This window comes from Lampris incognitus, chromosome 15, assembly GCF_029633865.1.
Source record: "Lampris incognitus isolate fLamInc1 chromosome 15, fLamInc1.hap2, whole genome shotgun sequence".
Lineage (NCBI taxonomy): Eukaryota > Metazoa > Chordata > Actinopteri > Lampriformes > Lampridae > Lampris > Lampris incognitus.
In genome coordinates, this window is record NC_079225.1 from 48,147,335 (window position 1) to 48,175,079 (window position 27,745).

A 27,745-nucleotide genomic window follows, 5' to 3' on the forward strand; every position below is an offset into this window, starting at 1 on the left:
AAGATCTTATTATTAAAAGAATCCAAATATCCTCACGTGTGCCACTTCACACAGGCACCAAAGACTGTATGAGATAAACCCACATATCCTCACACTGTACCACACTAGAACCCTGCACTCAGGACACACATCCTCACACTGTACCACACTAGAGCCCTGCACTCAGGACACACATCCTCACACTGTACCACACTAGAGCCCTGCACTCAGGACACACATCCTCACACTGTACCATACTAGAGCCCTGCACTCAGGACACACATCCTCACACTGTACCACACTAGAGCCCTGCACTCAGGACACACATCCTAACACTGTACCACACTAGAGCCCTGCACTCAGGACACACATCCTAACACTGTACCACACTAGAGCCCTGCACTCAGGACACATATCTTCACACTGTACCACACTAGAGCCCTGCACTCAGGACACACATCCTCACACTGTACCACACTAGAGCCCTGCACTCAGGACACACATCCTAACACTGTACCACACTAGAGCCCTGCACTCAGGACACACATCCTAACACTGTACCACACTAGAGCCCTGCACTCAGGACACACATCCTAACACTGTACCACACTAGAGCCCTGCACTCAGGACACACATCCTCACACTGTACCACACTAGAGCCCTGCACTCAGGACACACATCCTAACACTGTACCACACTAGAGCACTGCACTCAGGACACACATCCTAACACTGTACCACACTAGAGCCCTGCACTGAGGACACATATCCTCACACTGTACCATACTAGAGCCCTGCACTCGGGACACACATCCTAACACTGTACCACACTAGAGCCCTGCACTCGGGACACACATCCTAACACTGTACCACACTAGAGCCCTGCACTCAGGACACACATCCTCACACTGTACCACACTAGAGCCCTGCACTCAGGACACACATCCTAACACTGTACCCACACTAGAGCCCTGCACTCAGGACACACATCCTAACACTGTACCACACTAGAGCCCTGCACTCAGGACACACATCCTCACACTGTACCACACTAGAGCCCTGCACTCAGGACACACATCCTAACACTGTACCACACTAGAGCCCTGCACTCAGGACACACATCCTCACACTGTACCACACTAGAGCCCTGCACTCAGGACACACATCCTAACACTGTACCACACTAGAGCCCTGCACTCAGGACACACATCCTCACACTGTACCACACTAGAGCCCTGCACTCAGGACACACATCCTCACACTGTACCACACTAGAGCCCTGCACTCAGGACACACAACCTCACACTGTACCACGCTAGAGCACTGCACTCAGGACACACATCCTCACACTGTACCACACTAGAACCCTGCACTCAGGACACACAACCTCACACTGTACCACGCTAAAGCACTGCACTCAGGACACACATCCTATCACTGTACCACACTAGAGCCCTGCACTCAGTACACACATCCTCACACTGTACCACACTACAGAGCACTGCACTCAGGACACACATCCTCACACTGCACCACACTAGAGCCCTGCACTCAGGACACACATCCTCACACTGTACCACACTAGACTCCTGCACTCAGGACACACATCCTAACACTGTACCACACTAAAGCCCTGCACTCAGGACACACATCCTAACACTGTACCACACTAGAGCCCTGCACTCAGGACACACATCCTCACACTGTACCATACTAGAGCCCTGCACTCAGGACACACATCCTCACACTGTACCACACTAGAGCCCTGCACTCAGGACACACAACCTCACACTGTACCACGCTAGAGCACTGCACTCAGGACACACATCCTCACACTGTACCACGCTAAAGCACTGCACTCAGGACACACATACTAACACTGTACCACACTAGAGCACTGCACTCAGTACACACATCAGAGCACTGCACTCAGTACACACATCCTCACACTGCACCACACTAGAGCACTGCACTCAGTACACACATCCTCACACTGTACCACACTAGAGCACTGCACTAGGTACACACATCCTCACACTGTACCACACTAGAGCACTGCACTAGGTACACACATCCTCACACTGTACCACACTAGAGCCCTGCACTAGGTACACACATCCTCACACTGTACCACACTAGAGCACTGCACTCAGTACACACATCCTCACACTGTACCACACTAGAGCCCTGCACTAGGTACACACATCCTCACACTGTACCACACTAGAGCCCTGCACTAGGTACACACATCCTCACACTGTACCACACTAGAGCACTGCACTAGGTACACACATCCTCACACTGTACCACACTAGAGCACTGCACTCAGTACACACATCCTCACGCTGTACCACACTAGAGCAGTGACCTCAGTACACACATCCTCACACTGTGTCACACTGGAGCAGTGACCTCAGTACAGTGCAGCTCTCGACCAGGCCTACACACCTCCCTTCTCTGGTGTTCACACTTGGAAACCACCTTTTCTCTCTCTCTCTCTCTCTCTCTCTCTCTCTCTCTCTCTCTCTCTCTCTCTCTCTCTCTCTCTCTCTCTCTCTCTCTCTCTCTCTCTCTCTCTCTCTCTCTCTCTCTCTCTCTCTCTCTCTCTCTCTCTCTCTCTCTCTCTCTCTCTCACACACACACACACACACACACACACACACACACACACACACGTGACCAAAGGGGGACACCAAGTATTTTGAGTCCTTTGTGTCACAAAGAGAAATAGTAATTACCTGTTAAACTTCAATTAAGGTGAATATGGGATGTGCTGCTGTTCTTTACTATGGATATGTTACCCAGCAGGGTGTGCTGTGAGGGGCCATGAGGGACATTATTCAGAATTAACTTGTTCATATACTATACTGACTCACACACACACACACACACACACACAAATGAAATGCTTTTACATACACAACTGAAACATTCACATAAACAACTGAAAGATTATACATTCACATACACAACGGAAAAGCTCTCATGGAAACTACTGAAAAGCTTTCACACACACACACACGAGTAAAATGTGCTCACTTACACAGTTAAAATGTGCTCATATAGTATTGTGAAAACCTTTTACATGACTACTGAAAAGCTTTCACGGTTACTTCGGGGGAAAAAAAAACATTTTGTATTAAAGTATGTAATACTATGTATGAGAGGATTTCAGGTGAACCGGGAGGTGCTTGAGAAAAGCGCGCAAATCATCTTACGGGCTATTGAGTGGTGTTGGTTCGTCCGTTAGCTCAAGTTGCCACTACATGTGTCATATCTTCAGGTCAAGTTGCCACTACATGTCTTATACCTTCAGCTCAAGTTGCCACTAAATGTGTCATATCTTCAGCTCAAGTTGCCACTACATGTGTCATATCTTCAGCTCAAGTTGCCACTACATGTGTCATATCTTCAGCTCAAGTTGCCACTACATGTGTTATACCTTCAGCTCAAGTTGCCACTAAATGTGTCATATCTTCAGCTCAAGTTGCCACTACATGTGTCATACCTTCAGCTCAAGTTGCCACTACATGTCATATCTTCAGCTCAAGTTGCCACCACGTGTCATACCTTCAGCTCAAGTTGCCACCACGTGTCATACCTTTTCCTTAAAATTATATTGCCTTCAGCAATAACATTGCAATCATTAGAGAATATTTAGTCATGCTGGATTTTACATTTCCACCTCAACTCAACTGACTCAACGTCAGTTTAAAAATGTTACAAATGTTACTGTTAAGAATACAACGTCCACATTATGTCTTATAATCCCACCATGTCATACCAACGCTTAATGGTCAATTAGTTTAGACAGTTAAGCATGAACATACCATGTCCTGTCTCATGTCTGTATCTGTGTGTATGTCTGTCTCATATGCCTGTCTCCGCATGTAGGTCTGTCTCATATGTCTGTCTCCACATGTATGTCTGTCTCTGCATATATGTCTGTCTCATATATGTCAGTCTCTGCATGTATGTCTTTCTCATATGTCTGTCTCCACATGTATGTCTGTCTCTGCATATATGTCTGTCTCATATATGTCAGTCTCTGCATGTATGTCTTTCTCATATGTCTGTCTCTGCATGTATGTCTGTCTCATATGTCTGTCTCTGCATGTATGTCTGTCTCATATGTCTGTCTCTGCGTGTATGTCTGTCTCATATGTCTGTCTCTGCATGTATGTCTTTCTCATATGTCTGTCTCTGCATGTATGTCTGTCTCATATGTCTGTCTCTGCATGTATGTCTGTCTCATATGTCTGTCTCTGCATGTATGTCTGCCTCCGCATGTATGTCAGTCTCTGCATGTATGTCTGTCTCTGCATGTATGTCTGTCTCATATGTCTGTCTCTGCATGTATGTCTGTCTCTGCATGTATGTCTTTCTCATATGTCTGTCTCTTCGTGTATGTCTGTCTCCGCATGTGTGTATGTCTGTCTCTGCATGTACGTCTTTCTCATATGTATGTCTCTGCATGTAAGTCTGTCTCTGCATGTATGTCTTTCTCATATGTCTGTCTCTGCGTGTATGTCTGTCTCCGCATGTATGTTTGTTTCTACATGTATGTCTGTCTCATGTTTGTCTCTGCATGTATGTCTGTCTCATGTCTGTCTATGCGTGTATGTCTGTCTCCGCATGTATGTCTGTCTCTACATGTATGTCTGTCTCATATGTCTGTCTCTGCATGTATGTCTGTCTCATATGTCTGTCTATGCATGTATGTCTGTCTCCGCATGTATGTCTGTCTCTGTGTATATGTCTTTCTCATATGTCTGTCTCTGCGTGTATGTTTGTCTCATATGTCTGTCTCCGCATGTATGTCTGTCTCCGCATGTATGTCTGTCTCTGCATGTATGTCTCTGTACGTCTTGGTCTGCCTGTGCCTATCAGTCTCTCCCCCTATGTCTCTTATCTGTTGCTCTCCTATGTGGCTTTGTGTGTACTGTGTCTCCCTCTGCTTGTCTCAGCATCTTCTTGTCTCTTGGTCTGTCTTTTTGAACAACTGCTTGATAGTTTTTAACAAGTGTTTATGATGTAGGAAGTTACACAAGGTGAACGCTCATCTAAGCGAGTGGTTAAACTGCACAAGTGAGGAAAGCCCCACGGTGCTCCGACAGCCCTCAGCATAATGTACAACCCCCGCCACCGAAGAACAGACCTCTACTCTCCGGCGCCACCATTCTCAACTGGATTCACTTGTGGAATAATGCTCATTGTGGTCTCATTAATGTTGCATCAGTGTCTGGGATTATCATTTGAGTATTAGAACTTTGTGTATTAGAAAAGCGCTATACAAGTTTAATTTATGATTATTATTATTATTATTATATCATTACTGCTTCGAAGTTCAGGTAACGGCCCTTCTTCAGAAATGCCATAACTGTTATCAACCTCACAATGTCATTTATAAATGATGGATTCCCAGGCTGTTAATGACACCGGTATGCCACAGCTGAAGAGGGGACTGCCCCCTTGTGTGGGCAGACCGTGGCTGTTCCACATGTTGATGAATTCTGCTACCGCCCTTTCGGTCAACATAATGCCAGCAAAATACATGTAGTTCATTCAATGAACCCAGTACACCCTGTTCCTCCATGAAGTAAAACGTGTCTCTAAAGTGTCTCGTTACAACTCTACTGAGTTCTGCCCAGTCTCTCAATCCTTTGGTTGTGTACTGAAACACCTGTAATAACATTACCACTGTTCAATCCCCTCCTTTCCAACATAAAACGGACAACATGTGTATTTTCCCTACCATGATCACAGCTGAGCCTTACGGGCAAACCAGAGTTCTCTACTCCTCCGACAAATCATGACAAGACACTTGAGGCGCTGCTGTTAGATAAGCACCATAAGTACACAGTAGTCCGGCTGAAGCCATCAACACAGCCATGACAGACCGTCCGCCACCCAACCAGCTTGTGCTTGCTGTAAAGTAAAGAAAAGAAAAAAACTTATCCACTACATCCACCAGCCACTTCATGAGGTACACTTGCACAATCTCATGTGATCCAATACAGCAGCCCGCCCATCAAGTCTGCCTTTACAAAGATAATCATGTCCAGTTATGACTGACACTGTCAGAGATGGATTCAAGTTACCTGTTTAAACTGGCGCTGAACTAGACTGCATTTATTGAGAGGTGTTTCTAATTTTGGTCACCTCAATAACACTGTCAACAGAAAGTGAACAATTATAGGCTTTGTAAAAGTAGAATTCATGGTAGAGCAACAATGGGTTGCTGCCCTACTGTTGTTGTGTTGGACAGGGCTCTAACGGTCTCCGGTGAGGCCAATATAGAGTTAAGTAAAGCGCCGCTTCGCTAAGACTGCTTGCAGGCTGTTGGGCAGACATCAGCGCAGTGAACGAACCAGAACCACTCAATAGCCTGTATTATGATAAGTGCTATTTTCTCAAGCACCTTCCGGTTCGCCTGAAACGCCTTCCGGGTCACCTGAAACGCCTTCCGGTTCACCTGAAACGCCTTCCAGTTCACCTGAAACACCTTCCGGTTCACCTGAAACGCCTTCCGGTTCACCTGAAACGCCTTCCGGTTCACCTGAAGCGCCTTCCAGTTCCAGTTCACCTGAAACGCCTTCCGGGTCACCTGCAACACCTTCCAGTTCCAGTTCACCGGAAACACCTTCGGGTTCACCTGAAACGCCTTCCAGTTCCAGTTCACCGGAAACACCTTCGGGTTCACCTGAAACGCCTTCCAGTTCACCTGAAACACCTTCCAGTTCCAGTTCACATGAAACACCTTCCAGTTCCAGTTCACATGAAACACCTTCCGGTTGACCTGAAATGCCTTCCAGTTCACATGAAACGCCTTCCAGTTCACCTGAAACGCCTTCCAGTTCCAGTTCACCTGAACCACCTTCCAGTTCCAGTTCACCTGAAATGCCTTCCGGTTCACCTGAAACACCTTCCGGTTCCAGTTCACCTGAAACACCTTCCGGTTCACCTGAAACACCTTCCGGTTCCAGTTCACCTGAAAAACATTCCGGTTCTGGTTCACCTGAAACACCTTCCAGTTCACCTGAAACACCTTCCAGTTCCAGTTCACCTGAAACACCTTCCGGTTCACCTGAAACACCTTCCGGTTCCAGTTCACCTGAAAAACATTCCGGTTCTGGTTCACCTGAAACACCTTCCAGTTCACCTGAAACACCTTCCGGTTCCAGTTCACCTGAAACACCTTCCGGTTCACCTGAAACACCTTCCGGTTCCAGTTCACATGAAACACCTTCCAGTTCACCTGAAACACCTTCCGGTTCACCTGAAACACCTTCCGGTTCCGGCTCACCTGAAACACCTTCCGGTTCCAGTTCACATGAAACACCTTCCAGTTCCGGTTCACCTGAACGGCCTTCCGGTTTAAAATCCTTCCGGCTTGAAATCCTCTCATACATAATACTGAATGTTTTAATATATTTTTCCCAAAGTAACCGTGAAAGCTTTTCAGTAGTCATGTAAAAGGTTTTCACAATACTATATGAGCACATTTTAACTGTGTAAGTGAGCACATTTTACTCGTGTGTGTGTGAAAGCTTTTCAGTAGTTTCCATGAGAGCTTTTCAGTTGTGTATGTGAATGTATAATCTTTCAGTTGTGTATGTAAAGGCATTTCACTTGTGTGTGTGTGTGTGTGTGTGTGTGTGTGTGTGTGTGTGTGTGTGTTTCAGTATAGTATACGAACGAGTTAATTCTGAATAATGTGCCTCATGGCCCCTCATAGTTTTCAATATTCACCTGATATTCAGGGGGGTTTTTTCTTGGATTTTTTTCCCTCCCTTTTTTCTCCCCAATTGTATCCAGTCAATCACCCCACTCTTCCAGGCCGTCCCAGTCTCTGCTCCACCCCCTCTGCTGATCCGGGGAGGGTTGCAGACTACCACATGCCTCCTCCCATACATGTGGAGTCACCAGCCGCTTCTTTTCACCTGACAGTGAGGAGTTTCACCAGGGGGACTTAGCGCGTGGAAGGATCATGCTATTCCCCCCAGCCCCCCCCCCCCGAACCGGCGCCCCGACTGACCAGAGGCGCTAGTGCAGTGACCAGGACACATACCCACATCCGGCTTCCCACCCGCAGACACGGATAATTGTGTCTGTAAGGACGCCTGACCAAGCCGGAGGTAACACAGTGATTTGAACTGGCAACCGCTACGCCACCCGTACACCCACACAAAGGATTCATAATAGTTGTGTTTGGTACAATGTGATGTGTGAGTTTATCCCGTAATGTGTTTGATGTAGATTATACGTATATAACAACAGATTATAAAGTACTGCAAGTCCTTCTGATGGCCTTATTCAATGTGCTTGAAGAGAGACCAAAGAAATATTTCAAGCCTTGGTTGCACAACATTCTTTTCTGTTCTAGACAATCTCAGATTACATTAAATTAAACCACACTAAATTGAAATGGAATTAAATCCGACCTTGAAGAGGTTGGTCTTGCTGAAGAACATGAAGTTGATCCTGGAGATGATGGCTTGGTCGGCGTTGGTCAGCATCTGGTTGGAGAGCAGCGAGCGAGGGAGGGTGACCTGGGCCAGAGGGTTATCCATGTCTGACTCAAAATCAATCTGAGGAGGAAGAGGAAGAGGAGAAGAGTTGAGGGAAAAAAAATAATAATAATAATCATTACATTTATATAGCAACGCCCTCCAGCTCCTCCTGGGGGATCCCAAGGCGTTCCCAGGCCAGATTGGACATGCAGTCTCTCGAGCAAGTTCTGGGTCTACCCCGGGGTCTCCCCCCAGTTGGACGGGCCCAGAAAACCTCCAAAGGAAGGCGACCAGGAGGCATCCTAATCAGATTCCCGAACCACCTCAACTGGTTCCTTTCGACGCTGGCATTGCTGATAATATCCTTTCCCTGGCATCGCTGGGGAGAGGGACGTCTGGAGTGCCCTACCTGGCTGATGATGAGATGAGACATTTATATAGCACTTTTCTAGACACCCAGAGCGCTTCACATTGAAGGGGGTAACTCACCTCAACCACCACCAATGTGTAGCACCACCTGGGTGATGCACGGCAGCCATTTTGCACCAGAACGCTGAACACATCAGCTTGAGGTGCAGAGGGAGGAGTCATTGAGCCAATTACATGGGGGGATGATGAGGTGGCCAGATGGAGAGAGCCAGGTTGGAAGTTTTGCCAGGACACCAGGGACCCCCCTACTGTTTGTGATAAGTGCCATGAGATCTTTAATGACCACAGTGAGTCAGGACCTCGGTTTAACATCTCATCTGAAGGACGGCATCTCCTACAGCAGTGTCCCCGTCACTGAACTAGGATCTGATATTTGTTGTTATCATTAGGACCAGAAGGAAGACTGCCCCTACTGGCCCACCAACAGCACTTCTGTGCCAAATCACCATCTGACTCCTGTGTCACTTGGTCTCACAGAAAATTAATCTAATCTGGCAACAGGTTTCCGGAGTTGCTTCATGTCTGAATGCAGCCTGAGTTTTAACTCAGAAGACAGATACTGAGAATTAGTCAACACTGTAAATGGTATAAAACTCTGATAAGATTTTTTTTTTTTTTTTACCCCAAGTCAACCATGGCTAGATGTGAACCTCTCTCTCTCTCTCACACACACACACACACACACACATACACACACGTTTGGAAACACACAAATGGACACACACAAAAAATCTGTGTTGAAGCCCTGGTTTGTGGGGCAGACCTGTGGGTCAGTGGTGTTGGGTGGTATGAAGGCGCTGAAGGACGTCCCGTTGAAAACGCTGGCGTTGAGGGCCGAAATTCCAACAACCAGATGGCTGGAGGAGATGTTGACCGACGGGCCATCAAACTCAATCTTCTGAACCAGCTCGTCCACTGTCTTCAACGCCCTGAGAGAGAGAGAGAGAGAGAGAGAGAGAGAGAGAGAGAGAGAGAGAGAGAGAGAGAGAGAGAGAGAGAGAGAGAGAGAGAGAGAGAGATTTTTTTATTTTTATAAATTAACTTTTTTTTTTTTTTAAATATAATCATATTCGGACCACAATCAAATAAATAAATAGAGAGAGAGATTTTTTTTATTTTTAAAAATTAACTTTTTAAAAATATAATCATATTCAAACCACAATCAAATAAATAAATAGAGAGAGAGAGAGAGAGAGATTTTTTTTATTTTTAAAAATTAACTTTTTAAAAATATAATCATATTCAAACCACAATCAAATAAATAAATAGAGAGAGAGAGAGATTTTTTTTATTTTTAAAAATTAACTTTTTAAAAATATAATCATATTCAAACCACAATCAAATAAATAAAGAGAGAGAGAGAGAGAGAGAGAGAGAGAGAGAGAGAGAGAGAGAAAGAGATGGTATATATACTGAATCAAATTCTCATTGTAATTGTTGGTAATGCAACTCCTATGCTGATAAAGTGCTTTGAATGGAACAGAGGGAGGAAAGGAGTGGGTTTTTTTTTTAAACTAAAAACAGATTACTACATTATACACACAATACCAAATGGAGGAATGTGTGTGCGTGTCCAGAGTCTGTGAGTTCAAGTATCTTATGGCTTGTAGATAAAAGCTGCCCTTAAGCCTGTTGGTTCGAGCCTGGATACTCTGGTACCATTTTCCTGACGGTAACAGAGTGAACAGTTTGTGGCTGAGGTGGCTGTGGTACCCAACTATCTGCTGGGCTTTCTTTCTGCACCTCTGGGTGTAGAGGTCCGGCATGGCTAGTAGCGCAGTCCTGGTGATGTGTTGTGCTGTTTTCACCACCCTCTGTAGAGCCTTGCGGTAAAGGGTGGTGCAGCTGCCATACCAGGCGGTGATGCATCCAGTCAGGATACTCTTGATGGTGCATCTGTAGAAGTTGTAGAGTATCCTGGAGTCCATGCTAAACTTCCTCTGCCTATAGAGAAAAAAAGAGATGACATCTTGCCTCCTTGACGAAGATGCTGGTGTGGTGTGACCAGGTCAGGTCCTCTCGCTGATGTTCACCCCAAGGAACCTGAAGGTGCTGACTATCTCCACTGCTGACCTGCTGATGTGGATGGGGGTTTTGTCCACCCTTGTGCAGCTTCCTATAGTCCACTATCAGCTCCTTAGTTTTGCAAACATCGAGATGGAGATTGTTGTCCTGGCACCATGATGTCAGGGCTCTCACCTCATCTGTGTTGGCCATCTCACCTTTGTCTGTGACTAGGCCGGTGACGTCGTCAGCAAACTTAATGATGGTGTTGGGGCTGTGTGTAGCCACACAGTCATGCGTGAACAGGGAGTAAGACAGGGGGCTGGCCACACAGCCCTGAGGGACTCCAGTGCTGATAGTCAGTGTGGAGGAGGTGGTAGTGCCCATCCTCACTACCTGTGTGTGCATGTGTTATCCAGCAAGGTGTCAGTGACAACTATGAATAATCCAATAAACTAGCTGTTTTATTGGATCATTCATGTTTATTCTGCCTTTTTATGATTTTTACTCCTCTTGCAGAGGCTCGTGAGAAGCGCAGGGAAAAATGACCATGAAATTAGTACCTACACTCCACTGTTCACATTTAGTATTTTAATCCCAAAAAAAAGGCCAGAAAGTTATTCTGATCAACAGTTCAAGGAGAATTTAAACCCCAATTTGGCCATGACAACCTTGGAGATAGTGGAGAATATACTGGTCTGTTTCAAACAGGTCAGGTCATCATGGACAGTCGGCACACGTGGTTGTCCACTAAAGTCAGTTTTTAAATGTGTGTCTTTTCCCAGTCCGTTAGGATTTTAAAAGTCTTGTAGTTTGTTCCTGGCTGTTGTTAAACCATCCATCCATCCATTATCCAAGCTGCTTATCCTAATCAGGGTCGCGGGATGCCGGAGCCTATCCCAGCAGTCATTGGGCAGAAGGCGGGGCAACACTCTGGACAGGTCACCAGTCCATCACAGGGCAGCCACATTTACACCTAGGGGACAATTTAGTACAGCCGATTCACCTGACCTACATGTGTTTGGACTGTGGGAGGAAACCGGAGCCCCCGGACGAAACCCACGCAGACACGGGGAGAACATGCAAACTCCACACAGAGGACGACCCGGGACAACCCCCAAGGTTGGACTGCCCCAGGGCTCGAACCCAGGACCTTCTTGCTGTGAGGTGACAGTACTAACCACCGCGCCACTTTGTTGTTAAACCCAAAAAAAAAAAAATCATCCGAATTGTAAATTTAACTTTCATGTTTGAGGCTTAATCTGATCCTCAGCTGATATATTTTTGCATTTTGTGGAAGTTGCACTATTTCATCCCTGTGTCTGCAGGTGATTGATAGTGTATTTAATGCATCTTGTCTGTTTTAAGTTCATCCACAGTAAAGCCAGAGGTCAATTCCCTAAACAGAAGAGAAATCAACAAGTATCTGAGGCATTCTGTTTGAGTCATTTGGATTTCGCTTATCTTGGGAAACGCTTCAGTACGTGTGTGTGTGTGTGTGTGTATATGTGCGTGCACATGTGTGAGTGTATGTGCTTTCATGTGTGTGTTTGTGTGTGTGTTATCCAGCGAGGTGTCAGGGACAGCTATGTTAGAAAATACGGTTGACTGTGTTTTTGGTGTCGATGTGTGGAGTGCAGGGAGGTGTGTTGAAGGTGTCTGGCTGGGACAGCTGGCATTGGATCGGCTGAGGGAGCCTGCTCTGCTGCATCCGGTGGGCCGAGGGACCACGGCCCCTGCCTGGAGCTGCACCTGAAGAGGAAACATCGAGGGCGGTCTGACAGGACGCGGAAGCGGGACAGGCTAAGCTAACTGCTAGCCCATGCAGATCGGCAGTTCCAACAGTCATCCTGGCTGGCGTTCGTTCCCTTGGACAGTGATTTTTTTGTTTAGTTTAGATGTATGTGTTAGTTTGGATATGTGTGTTCTTGTAGTTCTTAGATATTTGTTTTGTCTTTGTGCTGCACTGCTGTGGGCTGGGAGAAATGATATTTTGTATTCAGGAATCAGGACACCGACAGACTAAAACTAAACCAAAACTAAAACACAGCCCTTAAAACTAACTACAACTACATGGAATTTGACAGTGGAATTCAGACTGGAAGAGAAATAAGAACTTAGCAAAACCCAGTAAAGCCTGGAAAGGGGAAAGACTTGTTGCCTTTACCTCTCAGAGGCAGCAGCCAGCGCCGTGTCTGAGCTGGTCTTCATGACATTGGAGATGATGGTAACCACAGTGGAGGCTATTGCGGTGTTGATTTTTGCCACATTCACCAACTCCTTCACCTTCGTCACTACTTTAGACACCTAAACAGAGTGAGAGAGAGAGTGAAACAGAGAGAGAAGGAGGGGAATAGAAGAAAAAGAGAAAAAGAAAAAAGAGAAAACAGTCGTGGACACCATACTTGGTTGAATGGGGTGTGAGGTGGAGCTCTCCTGTAGCTCGTAGGTTTAGATTCTCACCTCATCATTGGACAGCTTGTTGCTGGAGATGTTCGCAAGCTGTCCTGCCACTTCAGCAGCGTTTTCTAAATACACACACACACACACACACACACACACACACACACACACACACACACAATAAAAGTTAGAGTCAACAGAGCAGAGTTGGACACAGTCTCTATTTTCAGTACTGTTCAGCCTCACAGACTGCTGAAATCCAGCAGTGGCAGAGCTGTCTGTCTGTCTAACTCTATGCCTGCTCACCTGTCTGCTCTGCTATCTGCAATCATCTCAATCAAACCTCTATACAGCAGGTGTTGTACATTAAAACACAATGAAAAACAAATGCTCTTGCGTTTCTTTGCTGGCGTTTAATTGGCTGAATCCTACCTGCGGACACATTGATGCTGGCGATGTCGGTGCAGTTATTGAGATCTGGAGCGGACCAGTACGCAGTGTAATTCTGAGGGCTGAAGACACTGAGAGAGTGACAGAGAGAGAGAGAGAGAGAGAGAGAGAGAGAGAGAGAGAGAGAAAGAAAGAGAGAGAGAACACGCGAGAGATCACTTAAGGATTATCCAATAACCCATCTGTAGTGTGATTTCTATTGATTCTTATATTCAATGTTACATGAACCGGCAACCCTCCAGTTACCAGATGACCTGCTCTACCTCCTGAGCCACTACTTTTTCGGGTGGTGTGTGTCTTCCTCAAGCTCGGGTCCTCTACCAGAGGCCTGGGAGTTTGAGGGTTCTGCACTGTATGTTAGCTGTTCCTAGGACTGCACTCTTCTGGACAGAGACCTCCCATGTTGTTCCTGGAATCTGCTGGAGCCACTCTCCCAGTTTGGGGGTCACAGCCCCTAGTGCTCCTATTACCACTGGGACTACTGTGGACGTCACCTTCCACATCCCATCTAGTTCTTCCCTCAGCCCTTGGTATTCCTCTAGCTTCTCGTGCTCTTTCTTCCTGATGTTGCCGTCTCTTGGGATGCTACATCGATCACTACTGCTGTCTTCTGTTCCTTGTCGACCACCACAATGTCTGGTTGGTTAGCCAGCACCTGTTTGTCAGTCTGGAACTTGAAGTCCCACAGGATCTTAGCTCTGCCATTCTCAACCACCTTTGGTGTGGTCTCCCATTTGGACTTTGGGACTTCCAGTCTGTATTCAGTACAGATATTCCTGTACACTATCCCAACCACTTGGTTATGCCTTTCAGTGTACACTTTCCCAGCAAGCATTTTACACCCTGCTACTAAGTGCTGGACTGTCTCAGGGGCGTCTCTGCACAGTCTGCATCTTGGGTCTGGTCTGGTGTAGTAGACCTGCATCTTGGGTCATGTCTGGTGTGGTAGACCCCTGTCTCAACCAGTCTGGTCCTGAGTGCCTGTTCATGTGCTGCTATGATCAGAGCCTCTGTGCTGTCCTTCAGTCCAGCCTTTTCTAGCCACTGGTAGGATTTCTCCATATCAGCCACGTCTTCTATGCATCGATGGTACATCCCATTGAGGAGCTTGATCTTCCATGACACCTCCTCTTTTTTTCCTCTGCACTTCAGCTGGCTATCTGATGAATGATAGAGCACATATGTTGATGGCTTGGCTCTTATTCTTCCCATTGACCTTGCTCCTCAGGACCCACCTCACTCTCTGGAGGTATTTGGCTGTTGCTGACCTCCATGCTGCCTCCCTGTGGTTTCCATTTGCCTATGGAATATCCAGGTACTTGTAACTGCCATGTCTTCTATCTGTCAATGGTGCATCCCATGGAGGGGCTTGCTTGTTCAAGATACCTCCCCCTCTTCTTCCTCCCCACTCTCTGTCTTCTGCTGCCTGAGGCTGTTAATCCCGGGGGCTCTCTTTCTGACATACACATGGATGTTCCTTGTTTCATCCTGGATATAGACCCTGACACTCACTAACCCTTGGCCCCCATCTTTTTGCTGCTTATCGTACAGTTTCATATATATATATATATATATATATATATATATATATATATATATATCCACAGGGTCGTGGGGATGCTGGAGCATATCCCAGCAGTCATCAGGCGGCAGGCAGGGAGACAGACTGGACAGGCCACTAGGCCATCACGGGGAAATCGAAGCACCCGGAGGAAACCCAGGCAGACACGGGTAGAACATGAAACTCCACACAGAGGATGACCCAAGACAACCCCCAAGGTTGGACTACCCCAAGGCTTGAACCCAGGACCTTCTTGCTGTGAGGCGACTGCGCTAACCACTGCACCAACATGCCGCCCATATGTATATATATCTACTACTACTTTCGGCTGCTCCCGTTAGGGGTCGCCACAGCGGATCATGATATATATATATATATATATATATATATATATATATATATATATATACACACACACACATACACACACATACATATATATGATGAGATATGTACATATATATATATATACATATATATATGTGTGTGTGTGTGTAGGAAAAAAACTTTTAATGCATAGCAATACAAGCTTGTTTCATGTGTCGCGCACTCATCAGCTGCTAATGTGATTCAACAAAGAAAAACACACAGTTTACGTTGCCCAGCGTCATGCCCTTAATTTCGGTGGACAGCAACCAATCAGAGGAGAAAACATTTAAATTATAACAACCAATTGGGTAGGCAGTAACGATGCACAGCAACCAATGGTGGGGTAGTAAACATTACAACCAATGGGGTAAGGGACTGGGGCTTGTTTTGAAAAAGCCTTATTGAAACAGCCTACGTGAAAATGCAAGAAATGCAACGGCCTTAAGCCGCCACATTTGGTCATTGGTGGACAAGAATATTGGTTACTCTGTTTCATGGAAAATCCTTACAAAGAGTAGTGCATATTCAGTTAGAGGTCAAAGATGTAACCTGTGCTTGGCAGAAAAGTATTTTATTATTTGCAGACCTGATATGTCCACCTTGAAATAATAGAAACGAGTTGTAGAAACCGAAAAACATATCTCCTTTGTAACTATAAGTAAAACGTCTTTATTATTCCCCCCCCATGAGATGATACACATATGACATTTATTAGAGTTTTTTTTATTTTTATATTTTAGCTGCCTGTCCTTCCAACTGTGCCCCAACACCACCCCACTATATGATTTACATAAACTACCTTGTTATATTTTAAATGTAGGCTAGTTCAATAATGCTTTTCAAAACAAGCTCCAGTCCCTTACCCCATTGGCTGTAATGTTTTCTACCCTACCATTGGTTGCTGTGCATCGTTACTACCCACCTCATTGGTTGTTATAATTTAAATGTTTTCTCCTCTGATTGGTTGCTATCCACCGAAATTAGGGGCGTGACACTGGGCGGCGTAAACTGTGTGTTTTCTTTGTTGAACCACATTAGCAGCTGACGAGTGCACCATGCACCAAACAAGCGTGTACTGCTATGTAGTAAAAGTTTTTTTCCCTACATATATATTGATATTCCACTCCTCATTAGCTGAGCACTTCTAGCAACACCATTGACGGTTTCCGGGAGGAAAAAAAAAAATATATATAACGTTTTTTCCCCAGAAACCGTCAACGGTGTTGACAGAAGTGCTCAACTAACGAGGAGCGGAATATATATATATACATATACGTATATATATACACACACACACACACACACACACACACACATATATATATATATAGGCATACATATTATGTTGGGGTTTTTTTAGCGGTTTGAGAGATGTTTATTTTACTATACATTGTGTGTCGTTGAGCTGTAGGCCAAAGAATTTCACAGCCTGCAACACTTGCTTCCATGCTGTCTTGTGGTGCCTAATAAAAACCTTGGACTGACCTCAGTGGAGATAATTCAAGATTCTTTATTTGTTACGTCTATTATACAAGTACAAGAGAGTAAAATTCTTGTGTTTTGGCGGTACAGTGGTGAAATCACTGTCGTCAAAAGAGTTCTGACCAATTTCTGAAACCACCAGCAAACTGTGAGGACATATTTTATGTTCAAGCCACATCTGCCAGTTCCTAAAGCTACAGGTAGTCTCTGATGAGCCTCCCCATTTCATCACTAATCATGAGGTTTAATTTAATTTAAAACCTTTATCTGGGAAGGGACACATTTGAACAAATGTAAATGCAGCCGAGTTAGCTCAGAGGCTAGTTTCCATCGGCAGGCCCTAACAGATCACGAGGACTCCCAGCTGAAGGTAAATTTGTCACCATTACCCCAGCATGAGAGCAAATAGTCTGTTCGCTGTCCATATATGATTAATGCAGAAATTATACCACCAACTCATACCACCTCTACCCGAGAGGAGGAACTTCGCAGTTCATATGTCGAGAGGAACTATCATAGACCATTGGGGACAAATCAAATCTGTCTTGTGCTACTGGGCACTGGAATGGAGAGAAAAGGACTAAAGAGGAACGGCACGTGCACACCACGCTTATGCACATGTGTGTTTTTGTTGGCGTATCAGTGTGTCTGTCCAACTCTGAGTGTGTGTGTGTGTGTGTGTGTGTTACCATTTCCTGGAGCTTCTCTGCTCCTTGTTGGGGAAGCAGGGCAGGTACTTTGTGGCTGTCGGTCTGCTCTCAGGCCAGAGATAGTGGAGGGTGTTGTCCTCTGGACAGTTCTCTACAAGAGGAGGGAAGGGGCAAAAAAGTGGAAAGGAAATAAACTGTGGGAGACAGAGGCACCCTGAGAATTACCTTGTGGACGAATAGCGTTGATTTCGGAGAACGTGCACAATCAACCTACCGAATGACTGCAGGCTACACATTACAGCCATCTTGTGTACTCATAATGAAAGTAAAGTAGGTTTTTGGCCAAAAGGGAAATTATCCCAATAACAATCTGTAAGTCCAGGAAGTACTGGTGGCCTGTCTAGTCTCCAAAAACTATAACTGCTTTGAGGCAATTCATTTTGACAGAGAAATTAATATTCTCCTGCCGGGGCATCCAGGTAGCAAAGCGGTCTATTCCATTGCCTACCAACATGGGGATCGCCGGTTTGAATCCCCGTGTTAGCTCCAGCTTGGTCGGACGTCCCTACAGACGCAATTGTCTGTGTCTGCGGGTGGGAAGCCAGAAGTGGGTATGTGTCCTGGTCGCTGCACTAGCGCCTCCTCTGGTCAGTCGGGGCACCTGTTCGGGGGGACTGGGGGGAATAGCGTGATCCTCCCATGCGCTACGTCCCCCTGGCAAAACTCCTCACTGTCAGGTGAAAAGAAGCGCCGGCCGAGTCCACGTGTATCGAAGGAGGCATGTGGTAGTCTGCAGCCCTCCCCGGATCAGCAGAGGGGGTGGAGCAGAGACCGGGATGGCTCGGAAGAGTGGGGTAATTGGCCGGGGTGAAAGGCAGGGAACAATCCAAAAAAAAAACAAAAAAACAAAAAAAAACCAAAAAAAAACCTCCAAACAAACCAACTTGTAATCTGAGGTCTCAGTCAGCACCCTGCCTTCTTACCAATAGGCTTGGCCTCTATGGACTCTGACACCATCAGCAGTCCTGCAGCCAGAGTGTCCTTGCTGCCGGACAGCCGGGCAGACACATCTGCTTCCCTCAGACTCTCATTCCTGGTGTACTGATAAACCAACAGGGCCTGGCATGTATATCTAGAAAGAAGAGGAGACAAAAGATAAGAAGAAGAAATAATGGAACAAACATTTCCCTCTATAAAAGGTGGTACCACGTTTGTGCTGTTTTTTTCTTTCGTACACTGTGGAACTTCCAGACTGCTATGACTCACAGGCCTACTACACCCCAACAGTCGCCTTTCTTATGTTATTGTATCAATGTCCTGTAATAAATCCATCCATTCTCCAAGCCGCTTATCCCAACTGGGGTCGCAGGGATGCTGGCGCCTATCCCAGCAGTCATTGGGCGGCAGGCGGGGAGACACCCTGGACCCCCCCCCCACACACACACACACACATACCTAGGGGACAATTTAGTACGGCCGAGTCACCTGACCTACATGTCTTTGGACTGTGGGAGGAAACCGCAGCCCCTGGAGGAAACCCACACGGACACGGGGAGAACATGCAAACTCCACACAGAGGACGACCTGGGACGACCCCCCAAGGTTGGACTACCCTGGGGCTCGAACCCAGGACCTTCTTGCTGTGAGGCGACCATGCTAACCACTGCGCCACCGTGCCGCCAGTGTATTGTAATACAGTGCACGAGGTGAAAGATTTTGCCACTGCCAAGCTTCAAGAATGACTTCCACTTCCTCTTTGCTGCTGACAGCAGATGAAGCTCATCTTTTAACTACACAATACCAAATCCAAATGTCGTAGATAAATAAAAATTGGAATTGGTTTAAACATTTCAGAGAAAATTCACATTCTTTTAATATAATGTTAAAATATTAATATGACAATAAACATTGTTTTAAATAACTCACAAATAGACATAACAGTGTAACTGAATATCCCACACAATAACTCCACGGTGCCTCTGCCCATTCAGATAAACACAATCAGTACTGTACCTTGAGTTGTCTCCACTGTGTGATGAGGAGGGCCGGATACTGCGGAGAAAAGAAGAGTTAAGAAGGTTCAGGTTCAGGTGTGTTTTGACGGGACAGCGTTGAAATCAACAACTCTTCCATTTTTCTTTGTTTTTCTTTCTGCTAAAGAGCTGGAAAACAGTTAAGTCACAAGGATTTTTTACCCCACGCCTCCTCCACACTCCCATGATGGTCCGCATCTCTCCGATCACATGATGTGCTGCACGCTTATACATCAAACCAAATGGATGGTTGCGGAATGCACACACAATGACAAACAACCACAAACCATCAACCTTGTTGTGAGTTGTGAACGTTACCCTGAACCATTTAAATGGTTGTAGAGCTCTTTGAGTGTGTCACATCACAGGCATATCCGGGTTGTCACTGTTGTGTCAGTCTGACATCATTTTGTAGAAACATACAGGTAGTCATTGGTCATTGGTGCAGCATCAGCAGTAATGTGGACGTTGTACCGGACCGTTGTTGTGAAGAGGGAGCTGAGCCAGAAGGCAGAGCTCTCAATTTACCAGTCAATCTTGGTTCCAACCCTCACCTATGGTCATGAGCTTTGGGTAGTGACCGAAAGGGTGAGATCACGGATACAAGCGGCTGAAATGAGTTTCCTCCGTAGGGTGTCTGGGCTCAGCCTTAGGGATAGGGTGAGGAGCTCGGACATCCGGAGGGAGCTCGGAGTAGAGCCGCTGCTCTTTCGCGTCGAAAGGACCCAGTTGAGGTGGTTCAGGCATCTGATTAGGATGCCTCCTGGGCACCTTCCTTTGGAGGTTTTCCGGGTATGTCCAACTGGGAGGAGACCCCGGAGTAGACCCAGAACCCGCTGGAGGGACTATATGTCCAATCTGGCCTGAGAATGCCTTGGGATCCCCCAGGAGGAGCTGGAGGGCGTTGCTGGGGAGAGGGACGTCTGGAGTGCCCTACTTGGCTTGCTGACACTGCGACCCAACCCCAGAGAAGTGGCTTATGATGAGATACAGGTAGTCACAAGATGACAGGTGGTTCTCTGTCCCAAACCCCATTCAATTTTTCCATTTGAAAAAACAAAGTTGCCTCAAATAAGGTCTGAGATTAACACAGGGAAAAGCCAAAAACGTTTTTTTTAGTTAAATGCCATCATTTGATAGAACACTTATGAATTTTGATGCAGTAAAGAAGCTATTGCTAACTTGATGCTAAGTGTCAACGCTCTGACCCCAACTTGTCAATAGAGTGGTTCAGCAAGTCAGCCATTTTATTAGCAACATTGCTCTCATGAGTAAATTTTTCTTGTTGTTGTTGTTCATCCATCATGGTTGATGATGACCATGGCACGTCTCATATTATATTGGGTTTTGGTGAGTGAGCAAATGGCTGAACAGACCAATCTGAGCCCAGAATTCTCTGTGGCACACTGGATATGTCAGGGAGAATGTAGAGCTCTGAGCCACAAGTCCTTCCTTGGCAGATCTGCGCTGCTCTCTTCAACATGGTATATGGGCTTCTCCTGCTCTCATAGAGGACTGCACCTTCCTGGACTTTTCTTGTCCTGGCAGGTCGGTCCTGATCTAGGGGTTTTCAGTTTTTCAGGTCAAATCCAAAGCTCTTCAAGGAGGTTTTCAGAGTATCCTTTTAGCACTTTTTGGGACCACTTTGCGCCTACTTGCCATTTTTCAGCTAGCCAAAGAAGACAATGGTCAAAAAGACAATGCCATTTGCAGTCCCAATGATATGGCAAAAACAGAATGATCACATGACGGACTGTAACTCCTGTCTGACCAATGAATCTGGCTCCTCTACTAAAAATAAGAACTCTATTGAATACCCCAATCTGCTTTCAGCAATGAGACCAGTGCCACATGATGGCAGTTTGCCAGTACCAAAGCCACTAGAGACATGGAGCCTAGATGAGGCAGATGAAGATGCCACAATGAATGAACCAGATGTGGAAAATGACACTGATCCAGATGCTGAACCCTTTATGCCTGGTTATCCTCATCTGATAACACAGCCAGAATTAAATGACCTGGTCAGGGACTTAGATGTGTCAAGAGCTAACGCAGAACTACTTGTTTCAAGATTGCAAAGATGGGGTTTGCTGTTACCGGTACAAAAATTTCTATCTTTCAGACCATCAAGAACATTTGACAAACTTCTTTACGCAGGCTGACAACCTGTTTCTGTAGTGACACTGATGGATTGTTCATGGCTTTGGGCTGTGCGCATGACCCACAACAATGGCATCTTTTTATAGATTCGTCAAAGTTAAGCCTGAAAGCTGTCTTGTTACACACTGGCAGTGTCCAATCTTCAGTACCCATTGGCTATGCAGTACACATGAAAGAAACCTACAACAACATGGATCTGTTGTTGAAACACATACAGTACAACAATTACGACTGGAACATGTGTGGTGAGCTAAAAGTATTGGCACTGCTACTAGGAATGCAGCTTGAATATACAAAGTACTGTTGTTTCCTGTGTGAATGGGATAGCCGTGCTAAAGAGTCACATTACATAAGCTTTTCATTCCAGGGCAGAAAAGCATGGAGCATAAACCACTTGTCAACCCAACAAAGACATTTCTGCCTCCTCTTCATATGAAACTCAGATTGATGAAAAATTTTGTGAAAGCAATGAACAAAGAAGTTGATGCATTTTGCTATTTGAGACAGATGTTTCCAAGAATAACTGATGCCAAGATTAAGGGAGGCATTTTTGTTGGTCCACAAATCAGACAGGTCATCAATGACAGGGAGGTAGAAGATCTGCTTGTGGGGCCAGAGCAAATAGCATGGAAGGCACTTAAGGATGTTGTTGAGAATTTTCTTGGCACCTACAGAGCACCAAACTACTCTGGGCTGCTTGACAACATGCTTAAAGCACACAAAACCATGAAGTGCAACATGTCATTGAAAATTCATTTTCTGCATTACACCTGGGCTTCTTCCCTGCTGACCTTGGTGAAGTCAGTGATGAACATGGTGAAAGGACACCAGGACATTGGACCATGGAAAAGAGGTATCAGGGCAACTGGAATGCATCAATGCTGGCCGACTATTGTTGGACACTGACATGAGAGGCACCAGATGCTGAGTACAAACCAAAATCAGCTGCAAAACATTTGATCTTAGTTCAACTAACACAATGTGTCAGTATCATTATGCGATTAAACATGTTAGATTTAATAAAAGTTATTTTAATGTTTCTCCAAATTCCTATGTGATACAGCAAATCTGAAATTGTTTTTCTGTTCAATTTGACATTGTCTTTCATAATCTCTTGTTTTTTTTCAGGGAGCAAAACATTTGAAAAAAAATTGTTGTCAAGTGATTTGTCCTTCTCTGTGAGGAGTGTTGTTCCATCTGCATTCAGGAGAGGTGCAGTTCCGGAGTGTTTTGCACCGTAGACCTGATTGAGTGCATCATAGAAGCACATGGTGTTATTACTGTCAGCATAGGACTGAATCTCCTCAGCTTTTGCACACAGCCAGGTGTCCTGCATGACTCAGAGTTTCTGCAGGACAACCCTGTGAATGTTGAGGGAAGCAGTTTTCTTTGCGCTTGAGCTGCCGTCATTCAGGTATGCTTTATGCAGGCAATGTTTTTGATCCAAGAGTGCTTGGATTTTTACATTGTTCTCATCAAACCAATCTTGATGTTTACGTATGGGAACACAAGGTGATTCAAGGGCTGTAGAATTCAGTACGGTCACAGTCTTGAGGGCAATCCAGTCTGCCTCAGCGTCTGTATGCTCAAAGCTTAGAGACTCCAGGTGATGGTCTAGAGCCTCAACAAAGGCCAGTCTGGTATATTCCTGTTGTAGGCAAATGATGTTGAGACGCTGGACATGTCTTTTTCCTTGGTGGCACACTGGGGAGGCTTGATCCAGAGGTTAAGTTGGGAAATTATGAGATGGTGGTCAGTACAACATTCAGCAGCACACATAGCCTTGGTCCCCCTGACATCGTGCCAGTTGCTCTTGCTCACGATGACGTAGTCAATCAAGTGCCAGTGGCATGAACGGGGATGCATCCATGACGTTTTCTTTTGCTTTAGTAGTTGGAATATCATGTTGATGATGAGTAGGTTGAACTCGGAGCATGTTTTCAGCAGCAGAAGACCGTTACTGTTACATTTTCCGGTGCCATGTGCACCTATGACTCCATTCCATGATTGGTGGTTATTTTCAGTGCTGGCATTGAAGTCACCAATTATCAGGAGTTTTTCAGAGTTGGCTGTAGCAGCAATGACTTCTGGGTCAGCATAAAACTTGATCTCGTCAGAGTTAGTCATGGTAAGGTCATAGGCACTAATGACAGTGGCCTCCTTTTTACCCAATAGATGGAGCTTTAGGATCATTAAATGGTCAATTATACCCTTGGGTAGGCTTGCCAGTTGGTTGACCAGGTGTTTTTTTTACTGCAAATACCAACACCCATGTTACATCTCTCCTCCTGCCCTCGTCATCTCCAGAAGATCGTGGAACTTGAGCCCAGTCATCTGTCCAGTATTGGCCAGCCGGGTCTCACTAAGGGCAGCAATATCCATGCTGTATCTGGCTAGCTCTCTACGCATGAGGTTGGCATGTCTCTCAGGTCTTTTTGATCTAGATGTGTCCATCAAAGTACACACATTCCAAGCACCAACAGTGAGTGGTATCGTAGGTATGTGATGGCCAGGATGTTTTTAAGCAGACAGTCCTTAGCGTACCTTTTCGAACATTCTCATCACTATGGAGGTGAGCAATGTGATCGTACATAGGGGTGCTCAGTCACTCAGGGTGTTGCCAGACTTCACTGCTGCTTTGGTCCAGTGAGGAAACGACCAATATCTTGAGCTGCCTGCATGCAGGTTTGCGACTAAAGTCTCCAGCATATCCATGCCTGCTGCTTCGTCCCTTGCCCATCACCACAGGACTTAGACAGTGGTAAGGTGCCATGACTTGTGCAGAGAACTTGGATTTCAGTGAGGGAGATTTGCGCAGCATCAACCTCACTGTCTTGACAAGTCCCAATCTCTACTCAGTGCAAGACATATAGTTAAGATGACTAGAGGTGGTCATGGGTGCAGTGGATGGTCCAGCGACCCTTAGATGGAATTTCATCCACCAGGAGTTCCACATGCCCCAACTCAGATGAGCTGAGTTTTCTGGGATAGTTAACTGCAGCCGCTGACTGTACCAACTCACCAGGGATGTTGAACCTAGTGTCTGCCTACCGTAGCAGCTAGAGGGCTGGCTCAGATGGAACAAGCCAGAGGCACACCTAGCTGGCAAAGTGAGTAAATTACTGCTACACAGATCTTATTTGGGGATTTTGATACTGTGGCTAATTTTACTTTACAAAGTGACGATATGGCTGGGCCACTAAATATCATTGGGGACATATTTAGATGTGAGTCTGACAAGGCTCCCCCTCTCCATTAGTATGGAATATGAAAAGTTGACTTCCCAGACATTTCCTTGAAGTGACAAACCCGAATATTTACACGCACACACATTTCCATTTTGATACTTCCCATCATTAGCATAATTTCAAATAAAATCTAATCCATGAATATCCAGATGTGTCCCCACCCAGGAAAAGAATAGAGTGGACAAGAGTGGGGGTGAGGAAAAGGATAACGGAGTGAAAGGGGATAGAAATACAGACAAAAAAAAGAAGGCGGGGGGGTGAGTGAGTTTCCTTCGGGTCCTCAGAAATGCACTTTGGAACACCAGCGCAACATTTTGCTGTATACATTACTTCAGTCATTCCTAACGTGTCTTCACTCCATGGTCAGGATTTCCGTTTCATGGGTAGTTCAATGGATAGAGCAAAGCACTTCCGCCGATCCGGTTTAGGATTAACAGAGGTGGTTCATCGTGTGTTGCGGTAAAACGTGGAGAATGAACATCGTATCCATCTGAAAATGAACTCTAAAGGTGTAAATGACAGCTGCTTACCTGATGTAATCAACATAGACAATGGGGATCCAGTTCTGGAAGGTTTGATTCAACTGTGAAATGTGGAAAACAAATCAGATGAAAAATTTGTTTCTATCTGTATCCATCTATCCATCTCTATTTTAGCTGTCAAGTCAACTTTATATATACAGCACAGAGGGGGACTGAGAGCAAGAGCGAGAGAGAAAGACAGAGAACAAAAAACACAAACACCAGTGAATAAAACGTTTTCATTCAAGTTTTAAAAATCAACAGATTCAACTGATCTATCTATCTATCTATCTATCTATCTATCTATCTATCTATCTATCTATCATTACCACAGCTAATGAAGTATTTTTAGCTAATGGAGTAATTTCAGATAAGACTCAAAGTTTTTAGAGGATGTTAAGGTGATTAGATTTTGATGTAAAAAAATTACGATTTCTTTTGGAATACGTTGCTGGATAGGCACATACTACAACTGGGGAAATGAGCCAAGAAGGTAAAAAAGAAAAAAAATCCAATTTCATTTCCCGTAGTCTTTAACAATTTCCCTACAGTCTCATGGAGCGGGACCTCTATACAGCCCTCACTCTTGTGATTCAGAGTCTTTACCCAGTCAGACACCAAATGCTCCACATTTGCCTCCGTCAGCTTCGACTCCTCACGCTCCACCTCGAATGAGATTCGGTAGAAGAGGCTCTCTGAAAGACGAGAGAGAGAGAGAGACAGAGCGAGAGAGAGAGACGTTGGTCTCAGTCTTACACGAATCATTTCACACACTTCATGTAAACTGCTTTTTAAATCTCTACTGTGCCGCATAGCAGGAGATGATTCACTGGGTTGAAAGTTATCGAGTTATGTTTGAATCCAATTTTACTTTTGCTTAACAATGGTGACGGCGAATATGCTCATTTTTAGATAAGAACTGCAGCGAGAGAGCGAAGAGAAAGAGCAGTAATTTTCCTTTCCTTTCTTGGAGAATAGCAGCAAAGTGGCATAAATTGTAAATCCGTCATAAAATAACATAATCATAACTAGGAGAACATTCCCCTCCAGCCAAGGCTTCATGTCATTAGCACATGTTTGTTTCTGACACGTTTGTGCATCAATTTTGAAACCTTAGTATGGAGGCAAGCTAAGGTGACACATGAAGGTGACAGTATGGAGGCAAAGTCTTGGCTTTTCACATTTTTCTATTCACCTGTGTTAGAAGGAGCACATTATTCCAAGTCACACATATTTGTTAAAGATATCTAAAAGTGCAGCATTATAACGGCACAAGAAAGCAAATAAGATGAGGTTTTAACCCTGGTGCACTTTCAGTGAGGACCGCTCTCCTGCTATACTTCACGGTGACCACTAGGTGTCGCTCCTCTCTCTCGCTAGTTGCTGTTTGGGGAAAAAAAACCTTCTATTCCATCAGCTCTTATGGGAGACTGTGCCAGCTCGCAGCTCTAGGGTGATGTTATTTTTTCTCTTTATGAGGTGTTGGAGCATCACAGCTGACGTCTGTATGACTCGGTAAGTACGAGTCAAAAGCAGCAGACTTTTTCCATGCCATGAAAACAAAAAGATTTGACTTCGTTGTCTATTTTTAGTCTCCCAAGGAGCTGAATGGTTTGAGGAAATCAGAGTGGAGGACAGACAGGAATGTTTAGCTAGTAAGAGAGAAGGGGAGAGATGGACAAAGAAAGGGAGAAATATTGATCATGTAGATGTAGGCTGAGAAAGAGTAGGAAAAAATGCAAGATTAAGATAAAACAGAATAGAGTTAGAGGTAGAAAGAGATGGAGAATGGGAAAATGACGTCAGAATCCAGTTATTTTAACTATTAAGACCAAGGCTAATCTACTGCAGTTTGATTGGACAACCACTATCCGTTATAATGTCCTTTATCCCACCCAGAATCACAACTGGCCAATCAGCGGCCTTCGGAGCCAGAGACTCCGC

The 27,745-nt window shown here is 45.3% G+C and overlaps 1 protein-coding gene across 1 annotated transcript in view; it reads right to left on the minus strand.

The window, feature by feature from the left end:
* The window catches only part of adgrg6 (adhesion G protein-coupled receptor G6), a 180,657-nt gene that overhangs the window by 90,018 nt on the left and 62,894 nt on the right, over window positions 1–27,745 (minus strand). The window contains exons 3-12 of the mRNA XM_056294246.1: window positions 26,408–26,496; window positions 25,811–25,863; window positions 19,853–19,891; window positions 18,823–18,971; window positions 17,879–17,990; window positions 13,760–13,848; window positions 13,388–13,452; window positions 13,092–13,231; window positions 9,684–9,849; window positions 8,423–8,569 (exon numbers count right to left, since the gene is read on the minus strand). Coding sequence (XP_056150221.1) covers window positions 8,423–8,569; window positions 9,684–9,849; window positions 13,092–13,231; window positions 13,388–13,452; window positions 13,760–13,848; window positions 17,879–17,990; window positions 18,823–18,971; window positions 19,853–19,891; window positions 25,811–25,863; window positions 26,408–26,496 — 1,049 coding nt within the window. The remainder of the gene's footprint in view (window positions 1–8,422; window positions 8,570–9,683; window positions 9,850–13,091; window positions 13,232–13,387; window positions 13,453–13,759; window positions 13,849–17,878; window positions 17,991–18,822; window positions 18,972–19,852; window positions 19,892–25,810; window positions 25,864–26,407; window positions 26,497–27,745) is intronic.